At 37.9% G+C, this 18,206-nt stretch overlaps 1 protein-coding gene across 1 annotated transcript in view; it reads right to left on the bottom strand.

Annotated features, from left to right (window-relative positions):
* LOC111864423 (E3 ubiquitin-protein ligase SHPRH) overlaps positions 1-18,020 on the bottom strand; it is a 49,226-nt gene extending 31,206 nt beyond the window's left edge. The window contains exons 1-6 of the mRNA XM_023851654.2: positions 17,211-18,020; positions 12,877-13,065; positions 10,774-10,974; positions 8,393-9,495; positions 4,741-5,004; positions 1,905-2,020 (exon numbers count right to left, since the gene is read on the bottom strand). Coding sequence (XP_023707422.1) covers positions 1,905-2,020; positions 4,741-5,004; positions 8,393-9,495; positions 10,774-10,974; positions 12,877-13,065; positions 17,211-17,697 — 2,360 coding nt within the window. The 5' untranslated portion in view covers positions 17,698-18,020. The remainder of the gene's footprint in view (positions 1-1,904; positions 2,021-4,740; positions 5,005-8,392; positions 9,496-10,773; positions 10,975-12,876; positions 13,066-17,210) is intronic.
* Between the last annotated feature and the right edge of the window lie 186 nt (positions 18,021-18,206).

Here is an 18,206-nt window from a genome sequence, read left to right as displayed (position 1 = left end):
TATTAGTACAGAATGGGTTAAACAGCAAGAGCTGCATAGGCAGCATTAGTCTATATGTTTGCTATAGAAAAATATTATGTATTATTGTAGTCTGTTCTATGTGCACGCTTCCTTTCAGAAAAGCAATAATCTGAAACACTATGTAAAATGTTCAGCTGCAAGGGGTTATGCCAGGTCTGGGAGAAAAAAGAATATATACATGTTACAAATTGTTTAAGTGCTTAATTAAGCACCCCAGCATGAAGTGTGGAGCAATGGACAAACAGCTCCATCCATTCTTAACCTCAGCACTACATATAGGTGAAAGAAGCTTCATGCCATTAAACAGATTAACATTAGTCTTCAAACAATGATACCTACCTACCAAACTACGTAGGCGAGTCAAATGAAAACCTTAAATATTTTTTGGAGTATTATTTATTGTGCACAAGTGGTACAAAGCTCAACTGCCATGGCACCCATCTTGCAGACACTTTGTGAAACCGGAGCACATCGTGCACAATGTGGTGTGCTGAACTATGACTAATGTTTAAACTTGCTGCAGTTTCATTCAATGTCACTCAGTGGTTTTCCCTCACTATGGCTTCAACTGCTGCAGTGTTCTCTGGAGTCAAAACTCGATGTGCCTGACCCTGACAACGAGCATCTTCCACTGAAGTCACACCATTTGCAAACTTCCTACTCCATTTGTACACTTTCTGCTGTGACAAACGTGCATCACCATACTGAAACTTCATTCTTCAATAAATTTCAATAGGTTTCACACCTTCAACACACAAAAACCGAATAACAGAACGCTGTTCTTCCCTGGTGCAAGTCTCAAGTGGGGCAGCCATCTTATACTGGTGCTGTGATGGTGTTCGTGCATCTGCACTATGCTGCAACCTACGGGCCATTCTGCATGCTGTTTGTAGCACGCTTACCAACTTACAGGATAACGGTGTGAAATTTCGATTTTTTATTACAAATTTAAGGTTTTCATTTGACTCACCCTCATATATGGAATCACATACCAGAAGACCTGAATCTTAACATAAAAAATTACTTATGCTTTCCTCTTGTTAGAGAGCTGGGATAGTTCAGTCGGTACAGCGACTGGCTAAAGGCTGGATGACCAAGGGGTCAGAGTTCAAGTACCAATAGGGTCAAGAATTTTCTCTTCTTCGCAGTGTCCAGACCGGCTCCAGGCCCACCCAGCCTCCTATCCAATGGGTACCATGGGTCCTTTCCTCAAGGGCAGAGCAACTGGGGTGTGAAGCCGACTACTCACATCCAATAAGTGCCAAGGTCAAGAAAACATGGATCTATACATCCATTCTCCCAGACGTCTTCATGGCATAGTGCTTAATTAGTTAGTTCATCTTGTTAGTCAGAAAATCACTTAATCCTTGTCAAGCAGAAACCTGACATTTTAAAACTTCTACTGAAAATGTACTTCCACAGGTTTCTAAACTATCAGATTGTGCCATTCACAGCAGTTACTTCTGATGTAGACCACAAGTTAAAAGAAAAGACTCACAAAAAATGTATCATAAATTCCAAATCTTCTGGGATATAACACCACGTAGTCTGGGTTGAATATCCCAGAAATTAATACTGTTTATAGCCATTGCTGTGAGAACCTCAGATCCCCATAACTCCATCTTCTATAAGAATGAGGGTGCACCACTAACACTTAGTAATGTAGACCAGGACATCATCACTAGATAGTGTCTAGACTTTATTTTTAACATGCTTCTACTTATCATACAGCGACTGAAAATTCTAACAAATTTACAAAGGACTCTTCTTCCACATGATTGCCTATACAATGCACATAAGATGTATCCTGAGTCATATAGTAGATGGACTAGAAGTGAAATGAAGAAAACTTGCTATCAGTGAAAGAAAGCACAGTGACCTACCTATACACAAGAATACTGAAGTTCTCTTGATTCACGTGTCTCTGAATTTCTGTGACCCACTGGTTGCTGATGGAAGCAGGGGAGACTATCAAAGTGGCTCCAGACACAACAGGCTCCTATGTACAGTAATTACAAACCATAATTCTGCTTATTCTAAAGGGTTCTGACAACAGTGTTTTAACACCTGGGATTACTTTGTTTTGAAGTGTTAGGTGGGTACTGTAAAATCATGTAAATTTCAATCTTCCTCTGCAGCAGTGTTTCTAGATTTCGTTGAGTTGTTTGTTGTTTTCGTTGATGCATGAATTTTCCACTTCCTTCTCTAACTTAGTTTCAGGTCATGCATTCCCACAATTTTTACTGTAAAATGTTCCTGTTATCTCCCACTGACAAACTTCATCTCAGATGTACATATGGATGTCTAGTGATTGAGGGTTAGCTCTTTGTAACAGACAGACTCTGTGAAGCTGTTTTTATGATAAGCAACTGTATTTAACATGCTGACTGCCATGGAGTACATCAGGGTCTGCGAAGAACTTTGTCTGCCTGCCACAGCATCCACTAGTGTCTCCAGGAGACCTTTTATGTAGCACCACACCAATCACTGGTGTATGATGGTTGCATACAAGATTGAATGAAGTGCATCTGCTATGGACTGTGAATACTGCAATGCACAACAGAATCTGTGACAATACAACATTTGTTATTAGCTGTGACAATTCACAACAGTGCAAAGATTACATATAGCAACTTGGTGGCCTCTGGTAAAAAAAAAAGGCAAGAATTCACTATGGCAGTCAGTGTGTTAAACTTAACATTATGTTGTTCAGTGACAGAAAAACACAAATCTAATAATTTATTACGATTTTCTAGCCAAGAAGTATAAATTAGTGTCACCCATGGAAAACAATTTGGATATAATGGCATTTTTCAATACATGAGTACTATATTCAGGTACAACCCTACACAAACTGTGCAATGTTTCAATGATACAATGTCGAATAAAACCTAACCTTTCACTTTATTTATCCTAAAATAATACCAGCACCTTTCTGATAAATGATATAATTTTACATCCAAAAATATACAGCTCCTAACAGTAATTTTCATAACAATACACCAATCGCATAATGCCTTCCCAAACAAAATGAAGCGTACGGTTTAAAGTACTTTAACTCCATTTCTAACCCATTCCCGTCTGCCTCTTCCTTCAGAAAGAAGACACTAAATGATGAGAAAAATAAATATATTTCTGAACTGAATATTTCAGTCTCTATCTTTTTGCCTTTAAACACATTTATACATATATAAAAAATAGCCCACTGAACTAAGGAAGCCATTCTAAGTGGAAACATAGACTGTACTTTTCCATTACAGAGACTTCAGTCATACAAATCTATTACTACTTCAACTGCCATTTTAAATTATTTTTGTGAAGAATATTGTGACATGTTGACCCCTACCTCCCCAGCTGCACGTAGCGCTCGCATAATAGGCGAGTAATCACCCCGCATCCTGATAGCTATGCAACGCGCGGTGACGTCACGAGCGGAGCCAAAGTGAGCCGAGTGGAGCCGACGNCAACGCGAATCAACAGCGGTGACGTCACCAAGGGATATCGCGGTTGCCGGACAGCGTGGCTAGCAACACGGCACCAGACGATAATGGTCCGGACCGAGGCTACATAAGGAGCAGCGAAGGCTATTCAGAGTCAGTCCTGGAGCTACCTCCGAGTCAGTCCTCGAGCTACCTCCGAGTTAGTTCCAAGTTAGCCAGCAACCAGTCAGATGTATTCTGGCATTTGGAGTATAGTATTTGTGATACTGCAGATAGCAGTAATTGTGAATCTGTAATTTGGGTGATTGTAAGAGCGAATGTGAAATAAAATTCGCTATATAAAATACGGCGTGAAGTTATTTGTCGCGATATACGCCCGATACGCGACAATATGTTACTTGAATACTGATTCTGTCTACACTAAATTTGTCAGACATAACCTCATATGTTTGCAACTGTAACTTATAATTACTTAAACATGATGTGCAGGCATGCTTACAGTCTATCTCAACACCAAACTTCATGTACCTAACTCACATGGTTCATTAGTTATTGTCATCAAACCAAAACAGAAAACAACTTTTTTGTTCCCCTGCCATACCACCATTATTAACAGCAAGAAATCAGAAAATGCACCATTAGGGCTGCCTCCAGAGGCATAACATTCATACCAAGTTTTGTGAGAACTTGTTCAGAAGATGAAGAATGGAGCATAAAGACAATATGGTGATCACGTAAGCCTACTTTCTTTCCATAGGAAGGGACAGTGGACTACAAACGATTTTAAAAGTTTTCAGTCATAGAATAAGGTAAGTTGTCCCTGAGCTTAACTAATTAAGCACCACACCATTTAGGCATATGGGGGAATGGCAATATTTCTGCATAAATTCTTAACTTTGGTACCATATAGAGGTGGTCAGCTTCATGCCACAGCTGCTTCACTCCCACGGACAGAGGTCCTGATACTGATTAGGCAAGAGGCTGATTGGGTCCCAAATCCACTCTGGATGCTGTGGAAAAGAAAAATCTCTTGCCCTGCTGGGAATTGAACCCCAATTCCTTGGTTATCCAGCTCATAGCCCAATGCTGTACTGATTTTGCTATCCTGCCTCCTCAGTCATAAATAACTAACTAATTAACTTCATGAGGCTGAACCATTCTTGAGAAGCCAACAATTGTGTAGCTGGATCCTCAGGCACACAGAACCTAATTTAAACCTTGTGACTGCTAACAAATATGGTACAAGCACTATCAAACATTTGTAACACATTTATCACACCTGAGCCTGCCAGCATTGAGGGCAACAGTAGGCTCTGGGTTCTTGGGCTCCCTCAAGCTGTTTGAAGCCGACACATTGCGCATGTTGCCAGCGACTGCATCCAGAGCAGCACACTTTGGATTTATCAGAGTCTTCATGTGATCCACATACACACTCTAATATGGTCCCTCTTGCTCGCTCACGAATACTCTGAGGCTTGCGAAGAGTTACCATTGCCAGCATTTCTCTATACCATATCTGACTGGCTTCATGCCAGCTGCTCACCTGCACAGAAACAAAGTTTATTAATGTACCACTGCATATTACAGCCTTCTGGGAGCCTGTTAACAATGTTTTGTAAGAACCTGTTTCTGTCATCTTCAGGCTATGAAGGCAGAAGGTTTATCTCAAATATTGGTAAGAATCTACCAGACTGCAAGGCACCACACAAAGATAGTCTGGCTTCAGAAAATGAGGAGTAAATGACATACTGTATCAAATGGTTACTTGTGATTTTACAAACAGTACATCCATTTAAAAATGAAAGTCCTTCAGTGCAAGGTAATCAAATAGAAAGTGTGTGTGTGGAACTAAACTGCCATCAAACCAGTTGCTAGAAAAGGTAACAGGAAAGATGCAACCTATGGAGCTCATTTTATATTGTGAAAGTGAGTGTACTAGAACTGGTTTCATTAGTCTCTTATAGACAAGTGGTCATACAGCATGCAGGTTCATAACCAGAACAAAAGACAAACCTGCTGTCAGTTCTTGCTACACGCAACACTAGTCAAGAATATTATGGTAACTTACTTACTTACTCATGGAGCTGAGCCCTTCTGGAGGAGCCACCAATTCTGCAGCTACTCAAGAATTTCCCAGCATTTTATGGAACCCGAAGGTTCATTACTGTGTTCACAAGAGCCCTCCACTGGTCCCTATCCCAAGCCAGATCAATCCAATCAATACCATCCCAGTCCATATCTCTATAATCCATTTTAATATTATCCACCAACCTATGTCCAGGTCTTCCTAGTGGTTTTTTTCCTTCTGGCTTTCCCACTAAAATTCTATATGCATTCGTCTCCCCCATTCATGCTAAAAGCCCTGCCCACCTCATCCTCCTTGACCTGATCATTCTAATTATACTTGAAGAAGAGTACAAGTTATGAAGCTCCTCAATATGCAATTTTCTTCAACCTCCTGTCACTTCATCTCTCTTCAGTCAAAATATTCTCAACACCCTCTTCTCAAACACCCTTAGTCTATGTTCCTCCCTTAATGTCAGAGACCAAGTTTCACACCCTTACAGAACCATGGGCAAAATTATAGTTTTGTACATTCTAATTCTTATGTGTTTGGACAGCAGACTAGAAGACAAAAGGTTTTTGACTGAATGGTAGCAAGCATTACTTGAGTTCAATCTCCTTTTAATTTCCTCCTGAATCAGGTTTTGATCTGTTATCACTGTCCCCAAATATCTGAATTGTGCCACATTTTCAAAACATCTGTTTTCTATCTTTAGATCATGATTTTTGCCTGCATTTTGGCGATGAGACAGCAACATTTACTTAGTTTTCTCAGTGTTTACATCTAGATCAACCTCTTTATTTGCGTCAATTAAAGTCTGTGGGTTCTTCTTTATGGTATCTACATTATCACCCAGTAGATTCACGTCATCGGCATAGGCCAACAGCTGATGTGTCCCGTTTAATTTCAGTCCCACCTGGTTTCCCTGGACCTTCCTAATGGCATATTCTAAGGCAAAGTTGAAAAGGAGTGTCGATAAAGTATCTCCTTGTTTTAGACCATTCTCAATAGGAAATTTATCAGACAAATGTTTACCTACACAAACTTTATTATACGTTTCGTTTAAAGACATTTTAATCAACCTAACTAGTTTCATGGGTATCCCAAACTCTATCAGAATATTGTACAATACTTCCCTCCTAGCTGAATTGTAGGCTTTCATGAAGTCTATGAACAGCTGATGTACTGTCTCATCATACTCCCATTTTTTCTCCAATATCTGATGAATGCAAAAGATCTGATCTGTAGTTGATCTGTTATGTTGAAACCCACACTGATGATCCCCAATAATTTCATCTATATATGGACTTAACCTTGAGAGAAGAATATTGGATAAAATTTTGTATGAAGTTGATAGCAGTGATATCCCTCAATAATTACTACCATCATTTTTATCACCCTTCTTGTGAACTGGTACAATAATAGACTCCTTCCACTGATCAGGCAATTTTTCCTTATGCCAAATAGAAGTAATTAGATTGTGGATCTTAGAATGTAATATTTAACCTCCTGCTTGAATAAGTTCTGCCGGAATTTTACCACTACCTGGCTATTTATACTGTTTCAATTTTTGCAATAGCACTTTCAACCTCAAAAGAGCTAGGATCCGGTACTAACGGCTCAGCTGTATGGATTTCTGTCTGCCTAACATCACTGACCCTATGTACATTCAATAACTGAGAGAAGTAGTTCCTCCACCTATTCAAAATGTTGTGGGAATCTGCAAGCAGATCACCATTCTCATCCTTCACTAAGTTACTGCTAGGCTGGTAACCCCTNACATCATTTAATTTCTTCAGGTTGAACCTCTCCATATGAACTCCGTGTGTTGTTTGTTTGCTCACTGCCAGTCTTTCCCTAAACTTTGCCACAACAAGGTAGTGGTGAGTATCACAATCTGTTTCCCTGAATGATCGAACATCAAGTATACTTGAGTGCCATCTCCTCTCTACAAAAATATGGTCTATTTGATTGTGTATCTTCCCATCAGGAGATGTCCAAGTAAATTTATGGATGTTACGATGTGGGAACATTGTACTTTTGATAGTAAGATTTTTGATGTGGCAAAGTTTACTACTCTAACTCCATTATCATTACTAATTTCATGCAAACTCTCATTCCCAATCATTGGTTTGAAAATGTCTTCCCTCCCTACTTTGGCATTGAAATCTCCTAACAAAATTTTCATAGGGTACTTTGGGAATTTATCAAATACATGTTCTAGTTCTTCATAGAATCTATCCTTTATGTCATCAATTTTATCTTATGTTGGGGCATGAGCATTCATAACAATGATATCACATCAGCAACCTTTTAGTATTATATTTGATATCCTATCACTAACGAACTCTACCTTCTTAACTGCTGATAATGTTATGGTAACAAAAAAAGAAAATTAACTTTTTAGATTTGTTTTAATATCGTCATTCCAGTCCTGGGTACCAAAAAATTTCCATCATGTCACAGTTCTGTGCATTGAATTTTCAGCCCAAACAATATATTTCTTTCATTTTTGTATCCTAATTTTAGTATTCTTACAATTACTGTCAACCATAATATGAGAAAATGGTGTTCTACTACCCAGAGAACAGTTCATTTTCATTTAAGCAACGCTACTTCAAACTGTGAAGCAATGGGTGCATAATGTGCCATGTAAACAGACAAACAAAGAGGAAGTAGAATAAGAAATTGTGTGTTACAACTTTTAACTGTCATTTTTTGCAATCAGCATACCCAATTTATCAGGAGAAGCTGATTTTGAACAATATATTTAAAAAAGTGACTATCTGTTCTGCTGCATAGCAGATGTGTCAAAAATTGCTATACATTTCAGTGACATGCCTCAACATTTCACTTATAAACCCACCTTCCTGTATTTGCCCTTCCTGTACATAACTTTACCATTTCCATAGCAGAATTTGGAGATGACATGCTCTATCGTCTCTTCAACTGAATCAGTAAATGCTTTCTTTTCTCTTTTTGTTTTTATTATTCTTGTTCTTTTGTTTTTATATTTACGAACTGCTCCTTTTTTTACAACCACTTTCTTGTACCTTTCTTTCTTCTCTCTTCCTATTTTACGTTTTCTTCGGCCTTTAAACTTTCTTAATTTCATAAAATATTCCCAATCTTCATCATCATCATCGTCATCATCAACATCATCATCATCATCACTGTCTATATCAAAGTTGTCTATGTTATCCACTATATCTGAATGCAGCGAATCCTGACTAACATTGTTATGTAGAGTGCTGTCATTATTTTTATCGAAACATTTTCCAGTACCTTCGCTAGTGAGAGGCGTTTCATGTGTGTTTGAATTACTGTTTTCTACATCAATTCCTGAACTGGTTTCAGAATTGTGTGCTACAGTAGTATCATTTGACTTTCCACCACAATTTTCCAGAGCTCTGATACCACTGCATGAGTTGCTATCTCCACCAATTGATATTTCACCATACGTAGAGATCAACACATTTGCAGCTACATCACATTCCATTCCAAGATCTACCACTTGAATTTCACCAGGCCCATCTGTATTTTCCGTTTGCATGGCAGTATTTTCTTCACCAACATCCTGACTAGCTGACTCTCCTGTTACATTTGACAGTAACAACTTCTGAATGCTGCTATCCTTGCAGGTCAAAACACACATATTTTCTTCTTGCATATGATTTACACTTATTACAACATCCTCACGCTTGTCTTCATTATTGTTAAAAGAAGATTCCTGCTTTAAATCATTGTTCCCTTCCTCTTTCTTCCAATCGCTGACAGGGCGTTGATTTGCCAGCACACATGCTAATACTTCAACTGTTTTACCAAGTCCCATCTCATCTGCCAAGATGCCACCAGACGGCAGTTTCACAGATTTTGGTTTCTCCAGTGTTACATAACCTGCATACTTGTTATAGAACAAAAGTTGCCCATCAGCTGTCACTAATTCTGTGTATAGGCAGTGCAGTTCATCTGGAAAAGAAAGCATCAGCTTATTAAACTAGCTGGCTCGAGGAGCAACTCTTCGGATTTTTATTAAAAAGGTGCCCAGTTTCAATCTTAGTCATGCCTACTATTTATAATTCTGTATTTCAGCATCCTGTTGCAATTGCTTAACTTAATGTCCACGTATTTATCGTCCATAAATACTGCAACACTTGTCTATTATATATGCCTTTAGTGTGACTACTATTTATAATTCTGTATTTCAGGATCCTGTTGCAATTGTTGAACTTAACGTCCATGTATTTATTGTCCGTCAAAATTGCAACACTTCTTTATTATATATGACTTTAGTGTGACTACTATTTATAATTCTGTATTTCAGGATCCTGTTGCAATTGTTGAACTTAACGTCCATGTATTTATTGTCCGTCAAAATTGCAACACTTCTTTATTATATATGCCTTTAGTGTGACTACTATTTATAATTCTGTATTTCAGCATCCTGTTGCAATTGTTTAACTTAACGTCCATGTATTTATCGTCCATCAATATTGACAGACAATAAATACATGGACGTTATGTTAGTCATGCCACTGGCTATCCTGACTAAAATGTCTTGTGCAATTCCTTAGTCCCTTCAAACAAACACTGGGATGATGCCTTAAATTAGGTCATGAAAGCTTCCTTCTGTAGCCTTTCAAATTCATGATTCATGTATGATCCTATATAGTGTGACCTACTGTAGTGTATAAACTGTAAATAAATGATAAAATAAAATCAATATAGTACAGTTTCTTCAGACAATCAAATATCAATTAAAAGTAATGGTGCTAAAGTAAATGTAAAGTTGTTTCTGTGCTTAATTAATTAAGCATCACACCATGAAGATGTACGGAGGGGTGGAGATACAGCTCTGCCATTCTGGAACTTGGCACTAGATGAAAGTAAGTGTTCAGCTTCATGCCCCTACCACTCTAACCTGGGGAAAGAGCATGCTGGTAGCCAAAGTCATGCTGCTACTACACAGTAGATTTCATGAGCCTACTTCTCAGGCACTCTGACTAATCATTAAACATGATTCTGTTGAAGCAACAGTTGCCTACATCCAGGTTTTCACAAACTGTCACCCAGAGTGGGAGAGTGACCAGAGAGAGGAAACATAACTCTGAGCACTGGGGAAAACATGCAATCGGTTTTCTTGCTATACCAAGCATTTAAGAAGCAATTCACTTTGAAAATTCTACTAACTTTTTCATTCATTCTGTATTTTTAAACACCATCAGAGAATCTCTACAAATCACTTACCATCGGAGGTACCATCAGTTAGAGATTCTCTGCAAAGCATCCACTTCACAGCTTGACTCTGATAGGGACGTAATCTTGGCACTAAGCTGGAGTGCTGTGTGAATGACAATTTATTACTTGGTGCATCCTTGTGGTGTTCCTTAATAGCTCGGTACAGAGCTTCAACATCATGCTTCCTCACTTCTCTGAAGCCATCACACACTTTAAATAAAAAGTTTATCTCATGAGATTTGAAACAGAACTTTCCTTCAGTACAATGCATCATATGGTGTGGCATCATACAGTATTAACAACATGGCTTCATTAACAAAGTAATATTCCCTTATAAGGGAATAATGTCAACTCTGGTGTTCACAGTTTTAGGATGGGGTTTGTTGGTCTGGAACTAAATACAGACACATCTAATAAGAACATGAAACAATAAATAGCAACAAAGTCATAATGCAGTTACATGCAGCATTATTTCCTCCAAAAAATTTGGCATTACTCTCGCATTCAGTTATAACCTCAAAGTCAAAACATGCAATGAAGTGGTAGATATGTAAGGTAAAAGGTAAAGTTGTCCTTGTGTTTAACTAATTAAGCACTACGCCATGAAAGCGTATGTGGGAGCAGATGTATAGATCCACATTTTCTTGACCTTGGCACTAGCTGGAGGTGAGTGGTCAGCTTCATGCACCAGCCGCTTTACCCTGGGCAAAAGAGCCCCCAGTACCCAGTGGATAGGGGGTTGGGTGAACCCCAGAGCCGATCTGGACAATGTGGAGAAGAGAAAATTCTTGACCCTACCAGGACTCAAACTCTGAACCCCTGCTCGTCCAGCCCATAGCCAGTGACTATACCAACTTCTCTATCCCAGCTACTGTGCTAGTTGTGTGACTACNCTGAATTTTGATGGGTAGACTTGCTTGAGAGACAAAAACAGAGATCAGAGAATAACATTACATAAAATTTAAAATTTTCCCAGTGATATTAAAATTACAATCTTCTGGGATATGATATTATGTAGTTTTTTAGATGGGTGTAGGCTGTTCTTGTTTTGTTTACTTTTGGAGAAGAGGAAAATTTAAGAAAATGCATTGATTATGTAGCTGTACTACCCTACATGACACAACTTCCTCCTGCTGTGCCCCCCAAAAAAAAAGAATTGTCTCACAGCAGTGTCCTCAGCCTTTGTGGCAACGCTTCACTAACCAACCGAGACCAAAGTTTCATAGGGAACTGCTGCCTCCATCTTCAGGGTGTACCTTCCAATCTGAAAATGATGGGCATAAAGTTCCTCCAAAACATCGGTACGGAGTAACAAAAATACGCAGCAACACATCCCAGGAGGCCAAAATCTCAATATAATTCTAAGCTGAATTTTAGGAAAATATGTGAGGATGATATTAATGAAAATGGTTCAGGGCTGCGTCAAACAGCAGACAATTTGATATCTGACAAATATATGTTATGCCATATTATATGTATAATAATTATATTGTGTTAAGTTGTACACTATCTGTGCACAGTTAATTACATTCTCTATCTGTAATTGCATACTACACGATTTAGTAAACAGTTTTATGACTATCTTACACTACCTCATGGATCTTGATGTAGGGTTCTGCTTTTATGATTATTGTTATTTCAAACGTCCTAGTCAGGCACATTCACTGTTATTTCCATGACATATCCTGCATAACTTTTATACTGATCTGTGTAATGAATAAAAATAGTAATGATGATTACACAGAACAGAAATCATTCATCCAAATTCAATATGTCTAGCACAAAATATTAATAAAGAAACATCAATAAGGAAACTATATTAATATAAATTGCCATCAACACTCCTCTATATAATAATGCTCTAAAATAGTGCACAAGATTATTGTAACACACTGCAATAATAAAGCACTGCATGCGCTGGTTGCAAGTAGCACTAATTCAGCTGGCAGGTCAGTCTCTTAGCTAGCAGTTTCTCTGTCATCATTTTCATAAGATGTTTATTCAGAGGTGCTTCTTGAAACCTGTACTTGTATGTATTTTTACAATAACAAATGACACAACTGGATACTGAGTACGTGTAGTGGAGCTCCCAGTATCTTATTAGCAACATACCTGGAGTTACAATGCCAAAGAAATGTGAAATGACTGCCTGGAAGTCTTGGTTTGCACTCCTCTGCTTCACTTCCAAGTGAAACGTCGATCCTCGACAATGTGATTCACGGAAAAAGACATTTACAGTTAGATGATGCAATTCTTCAATGAAGCCTCCAAATGTTAACACAAAGCAACGAAGAGCTAAACCTGAAAACAATTAAGAGTAAAATAAAAAGTTAATATGAGATGGCAAAGATCACACCAGTTTACACAGAAAGGGATCACCGGAAAATATTCTAGGCAAGGCAGACAGAAACTAAAGTCAGGCAGGTTTCAGTGTAAAACTGTGAAGAATGTACATTCAACACGTGCATATATGCCAAGCTACATCCTCATTTTGGGGGGCACGCGGTAGCGTAGTTGGTTGAGGCACTATGCTACAAGCCGGAAGGTCACAGGTTCAAGTCCCAATGAGGTGAATGGATTTTTTCAATTGACTTAATCCTTCCAGCTGCACTATGGCCCTGGGGTCAACTCAGCCTCTAACAGAAATGAGTATCAAGAATTAAATAAATAAATTTTCCTGGGGAGTAAAGCGCAGATGGCACATGGAGCTGACAGCCTTACTACCATCTTTGAGCTGACTGTCTAGATAATGTGGGACCCTCAACGTCTCACAACCCTATGGGCCTTCACGGCCTGTTACAGGGATAGTTTTACATTTTCTTTTACATCATCATACCATACATCATCATGTGCTAATGATTTACAAGGATGTGGTGACTTACAGGGCAGACGTTAACACTACAGCATCCAGTGCAAATATGAACGTGAGGCCCAAAAATGACTATTTTTATTGATATTTTTCATGGTTAACTCTGGTTCTTCCACACAAATACTTAGGTAATACTTATCATACTTATCATACAATACTTAGTTACAATTGCTTCCTATAACATCCTTCCAAATCTGAAAATTGGAATCACCATTTCACGATTTATTACCTAATACACTTGGTCGTTGACTTACGACCGACTTCTATTCTGTATGTTGTATTTTAGCGTCCTGTTGCATTGATTCATATTCATAATGTGTATATATTAACAGTCTTCAAGTGCATACAATCCCATCTACCACTTCTACACTACATGTTTCGGCAGTATGCTGCCATCTTCAGGTGAATCGATCCGTTAACCATTTCACTGCTTGCCTTTATATGTACATTTACAAACAATACTAAATTTGTATATGACCACACATAACAATAAAGTACATGTATTTAAAACTTAAAACTTATCATCCTATACGTCATATTTTTAAAATTCATGTGTATTATTAATCTATTCTGACTGACAGGTCGTAAGTCAATCTGGTCGTATGTTGGCAATATATTTATTAACAGTATTTTTTAACCTTTCTAATCTTTTTATCATCTTTAAAATTTATTTTTAAAAACTTTTTACGTTTTTGTTTGTGGTCGTAAGTGCGGCCGGTCATAAGTTGATGACCAAGTGTACTATGAAACTAAGGTACGTAAGATGTATACAAAATATGCAGTCTACACAACAATATTCTGTATTTAAAACAAAGTAGACAGTATCATATCAACATTTGTTTTTATTGATACAACATGTTTCAACCCTTATACTGGGTCATCATCAGGCTTACAATGATACCAGTCTCAGTTGTTGAATTGCATCTAATTGCATAAGGATCGTTACTGTGCACTTGAGTGTTTTTAAATGCATAAATTGAATCTTTCAGTTAAAATTTTAAATTACTTAGATAATAAATAGATCTTCTCACATAAGCTAGGTATTGTGTTGTCTTAACTTTACTATCCTCTTGTGAAGCTTATGATCAGTGTTCTGTATGTGACCTAACAGGTCTTTTATTTGGAGTGATCTGTAACAGTTTCTTTATTATTATAAGAAGTTTGTGTGTGTGTTATTAAACTTGTTATTAGGTTATTAAGTATATGTATTTACATACATTAGATTTTCTTATGATATACGTACATGCTGCTCTCTGTGTTGAGGTTGTCGCTATGTTGTAACTGTTCAGTCTACACCACTTGTTTGGGGGGTATCTGTATATGCGGGTTTGTTTGTATAGAGTCAAGTGGTATGAGGCAGGGGGAGGATACTGTGAGTGGTTTGAGAGATGGGGAAGGGGTGGGATTATTTTATGTGTCTCTGTGTGTGTTTTTACTAGAATGTCAAATATGGGGTTATGCACATCTGTAAATGTACCATTAATCTGCAGACCTTTCTTCATTATGTCATATATATAATATCTTTCTAATGTGTTGAGTTTGGGTCCTTTCCTTTCTATATGTAATACTTTCACGGTCTTGTCCATCATGTCAAATGTATGTCCAGTTTCCAAAATGTTGTGTGAATTTAGAATGTTATTTATTAGTCCTAATACCATTTATATGCTCACTGTAGCAGACTTTGAAACCACTGCAATTCATACAGCATTGTTAAGTAAGCAATGAAGCAAACAGACAATGATTATATTCTCAAATGGGGTTCATCATATCAAAGACTATTCAAAGAGTTCTATTTCTTGGGATATAATACCATAGAGTCTGCTGAAAGTCAACTGACATTCCAAAACATATCTCAGAAGACAGAACTCTTTATAACCTCTGCTATAAAAACCTCAGCCCTACAAAAGGCTATTCTCTTGAGTTCTGAGGTGCAGAGTGCGAGGACACAAAACTTAGTCTGTTCTACCTTCTAAATAAGCTTAACCTTCTTACTCTAATATTATATTTAAACAACCTGTTGCACTCTATATGATAAATGATATGAACTCTGTCCCAAGTGCAAACAATATATGTCCTTGAGCTTGCTCTCCTTTACACTATATGTTTTGGCCTCAAACGGCCATCATCCGGTGTATACACTCACGTTGCTCGTTACACTGCATTTAGTTTAAAATTTAACATTTAAAAACGCGTTCCTTTCGTTGTTATTATCAGCATCTACTTCGTTGATATCTGTCTGGTTTATAGATTAGTTTTTGTTACACACGTTAGCACTTGTAAAATCTTTAGTTCTAATTTTAAAATCCTTTAGAATTTTTCTCTAAATTTTAAAATTGTCAGGGTTACTTGCCCTATGTCTATAGTGCTGCAGCAGCTAGTTCATGTTTCCAGCACTGTACAGGTGTTATTTTGTGTAGTCTCCCTGTGTGCGTGCCACTGCTATTCTTTACTACATGTCACATAGTAAAGAACCGCAGCGGCACACAACGAAAGGAACGTGTTTTTAAATGTTAAATTTTAAACTAAGTGCAGTGTAACAGCAACGTGAGTGTATACACCTGATGATGGCCATTTGAGGCCGAAACATGTAGTGTAAAGGAGAGCAAGATCAAGGACATATAATATATTGTTTGCGCTTGGGACGGAGTTCATATCATTTATCTTCTTACTCTAAGCAGTCAGGAGCCAGGATAGCTCAGCTGGTATAACAAGTTACATGGTGGATAGCCAGGGTTCAATTTCTGGCAGAGGCAAGATATTTTTTTCTTCTCCACAGCATCCAGAATGGCTCTGGGGACTCTCTGCCCAGGTGTAATGCAGCCAGGCCATGAAACTGTGCACTCACCTTACCGAGTGCTGAGGTCAAGAATGATGAAGCTGTATCTCCACTCCCCCATATCTCCTTGACATGGTGTTTAATTAATTAAGCATAGAGATAACTTTACCTTTTACTCTAAACAGCCAAGCATGAGATCAAAGACAAAGCAATAAACTTAAATACTCAGAATGTGACAATATGCTGTCTGCTCAGAGTTTTTGCATGCATCAGGTGACAGTGGGAATGGATTGATTGTGATGTAATGATATGAAAGGGGAAAATAAAGAACCTCTAAGAAAAACCTTCTCTGCTGTCACTTTGTCCATCATGAATCTCACAAAATTCATTCTGGATTAAACTCACAGCTCCTTGGTGAGAAACTACTGTCTGACCATCTGCATATCATAACATTTATTCATTGCTGACTTTGACATCTGCCACACTGCCAGGTTCCTAGATTTCTTCACAATTAAGAATAGATTATAAATATTAATTGATGCATACAATGAAGACAGTGTAACGCCCTTTGCACTTAAGAAGCAAAAAGCACTGTGAAAGCAAAGGAGATTTAATACAAAAAAAAATTAATTGTAATCTTATGTGCAAATACTTAATTTGCCCAAATCCTCCCTCTGAGGAAATATTGCACATTGGTTTCAAATTAATGAATGAACCAAATCATTACCAGAATAAAGAATGCATTACAAATTACTGTATTTCTACTCTTTCATGGACACTTACAATAAAATATGTGATTACCTGAGTAGAATTGAACATCCAAAGTTCCCTTAATAAGATAATATGTAACACCGTCAGAACCCTCGCTATATAACAGGCTACGATCTGGAAACTCGCTCACATACAGCCAGAATTCACTGTCCTTTGGGAATGTAACACAGTTTGTTTGTAAAGCCAGCGATAACTTTCCCAGCTGAAATGCATGTTCATTTTTGTTCAATTCCAGTTCCTTTCTAAGTGTCAAATAAAATGCACAGCCTGTTAAGAGTTCCCTAAGATATACATCATTCACTTCATCTTCTAACTGGAATTTCCTACGAAGACGCTTCCTGTTGATCTTATCCTTTGTTCCATGGTCATCCATGTAATGTACAGATTCAGTACTATCACCGATGCCAACATTATCAACCTGACGTAGCACTGGTTCATTATCTGCTAGGCCCCACGTTAACTCGGTTCTACGTTCTTCACATAGGCGCTGGGGCACAACAGATTTTCTTTTAACCATTTTGAGCACGATGTCTTCTAATTAACTAACCAATTTACGTCATCATTGTAAGTATACACTTAAGCCCCGACAATGAATTAAACTTAACCTGCAACCAGATATTTTTCTATGGATCCTTCTAACCGGCGTCCTAACACACATTTAATACTTCGGTAAATTTTGCAGTCTACATAATTACTATGTTCTATAGAGTATGATTCAGTACTCATGGTATCACCAATACAGTGTTATGCACTGTCAGCAGCAATACTCAACAAAAGTTGTCACTATCAGATTTCAACAATTTTGACAGCTTCTACTATTTCACACATACAATGACGACAATAACCAATTCGTTACATAACAGCAATGGAACAATGGACCACAGCATCATAAATCGTTGTCGGTTAGTACAGTAACTTATCAAGTAGGCAGTGACCACGAATCGCAGCCACAGACTGATCCGTGGCAACGTGCGACAGTGCACGGAGTAAGTGGGTATCTAATCACAGATGGTCACCGACTTTCAG

Source organism: Cryptotermes secundus, unplaced genomic scaffold, assembly GCF_002891405.2.
Source record: "Cryptotermes secundus unplaced genomic scaffold, Csec_1.0 scaffold511, whole genome shotgun sequence".
NCBI lineage: Eukaryota > Metazoa > Arthropoda > Insecta > Blattodea > Kalotermitidae > Cryptotermes > Cryptotermes secundus.
The sequence above is the reverse complement of the archived record's forward strand: the minus strand, read 5'-3'. Positions and strand labels throughout refer to the sequence as shown.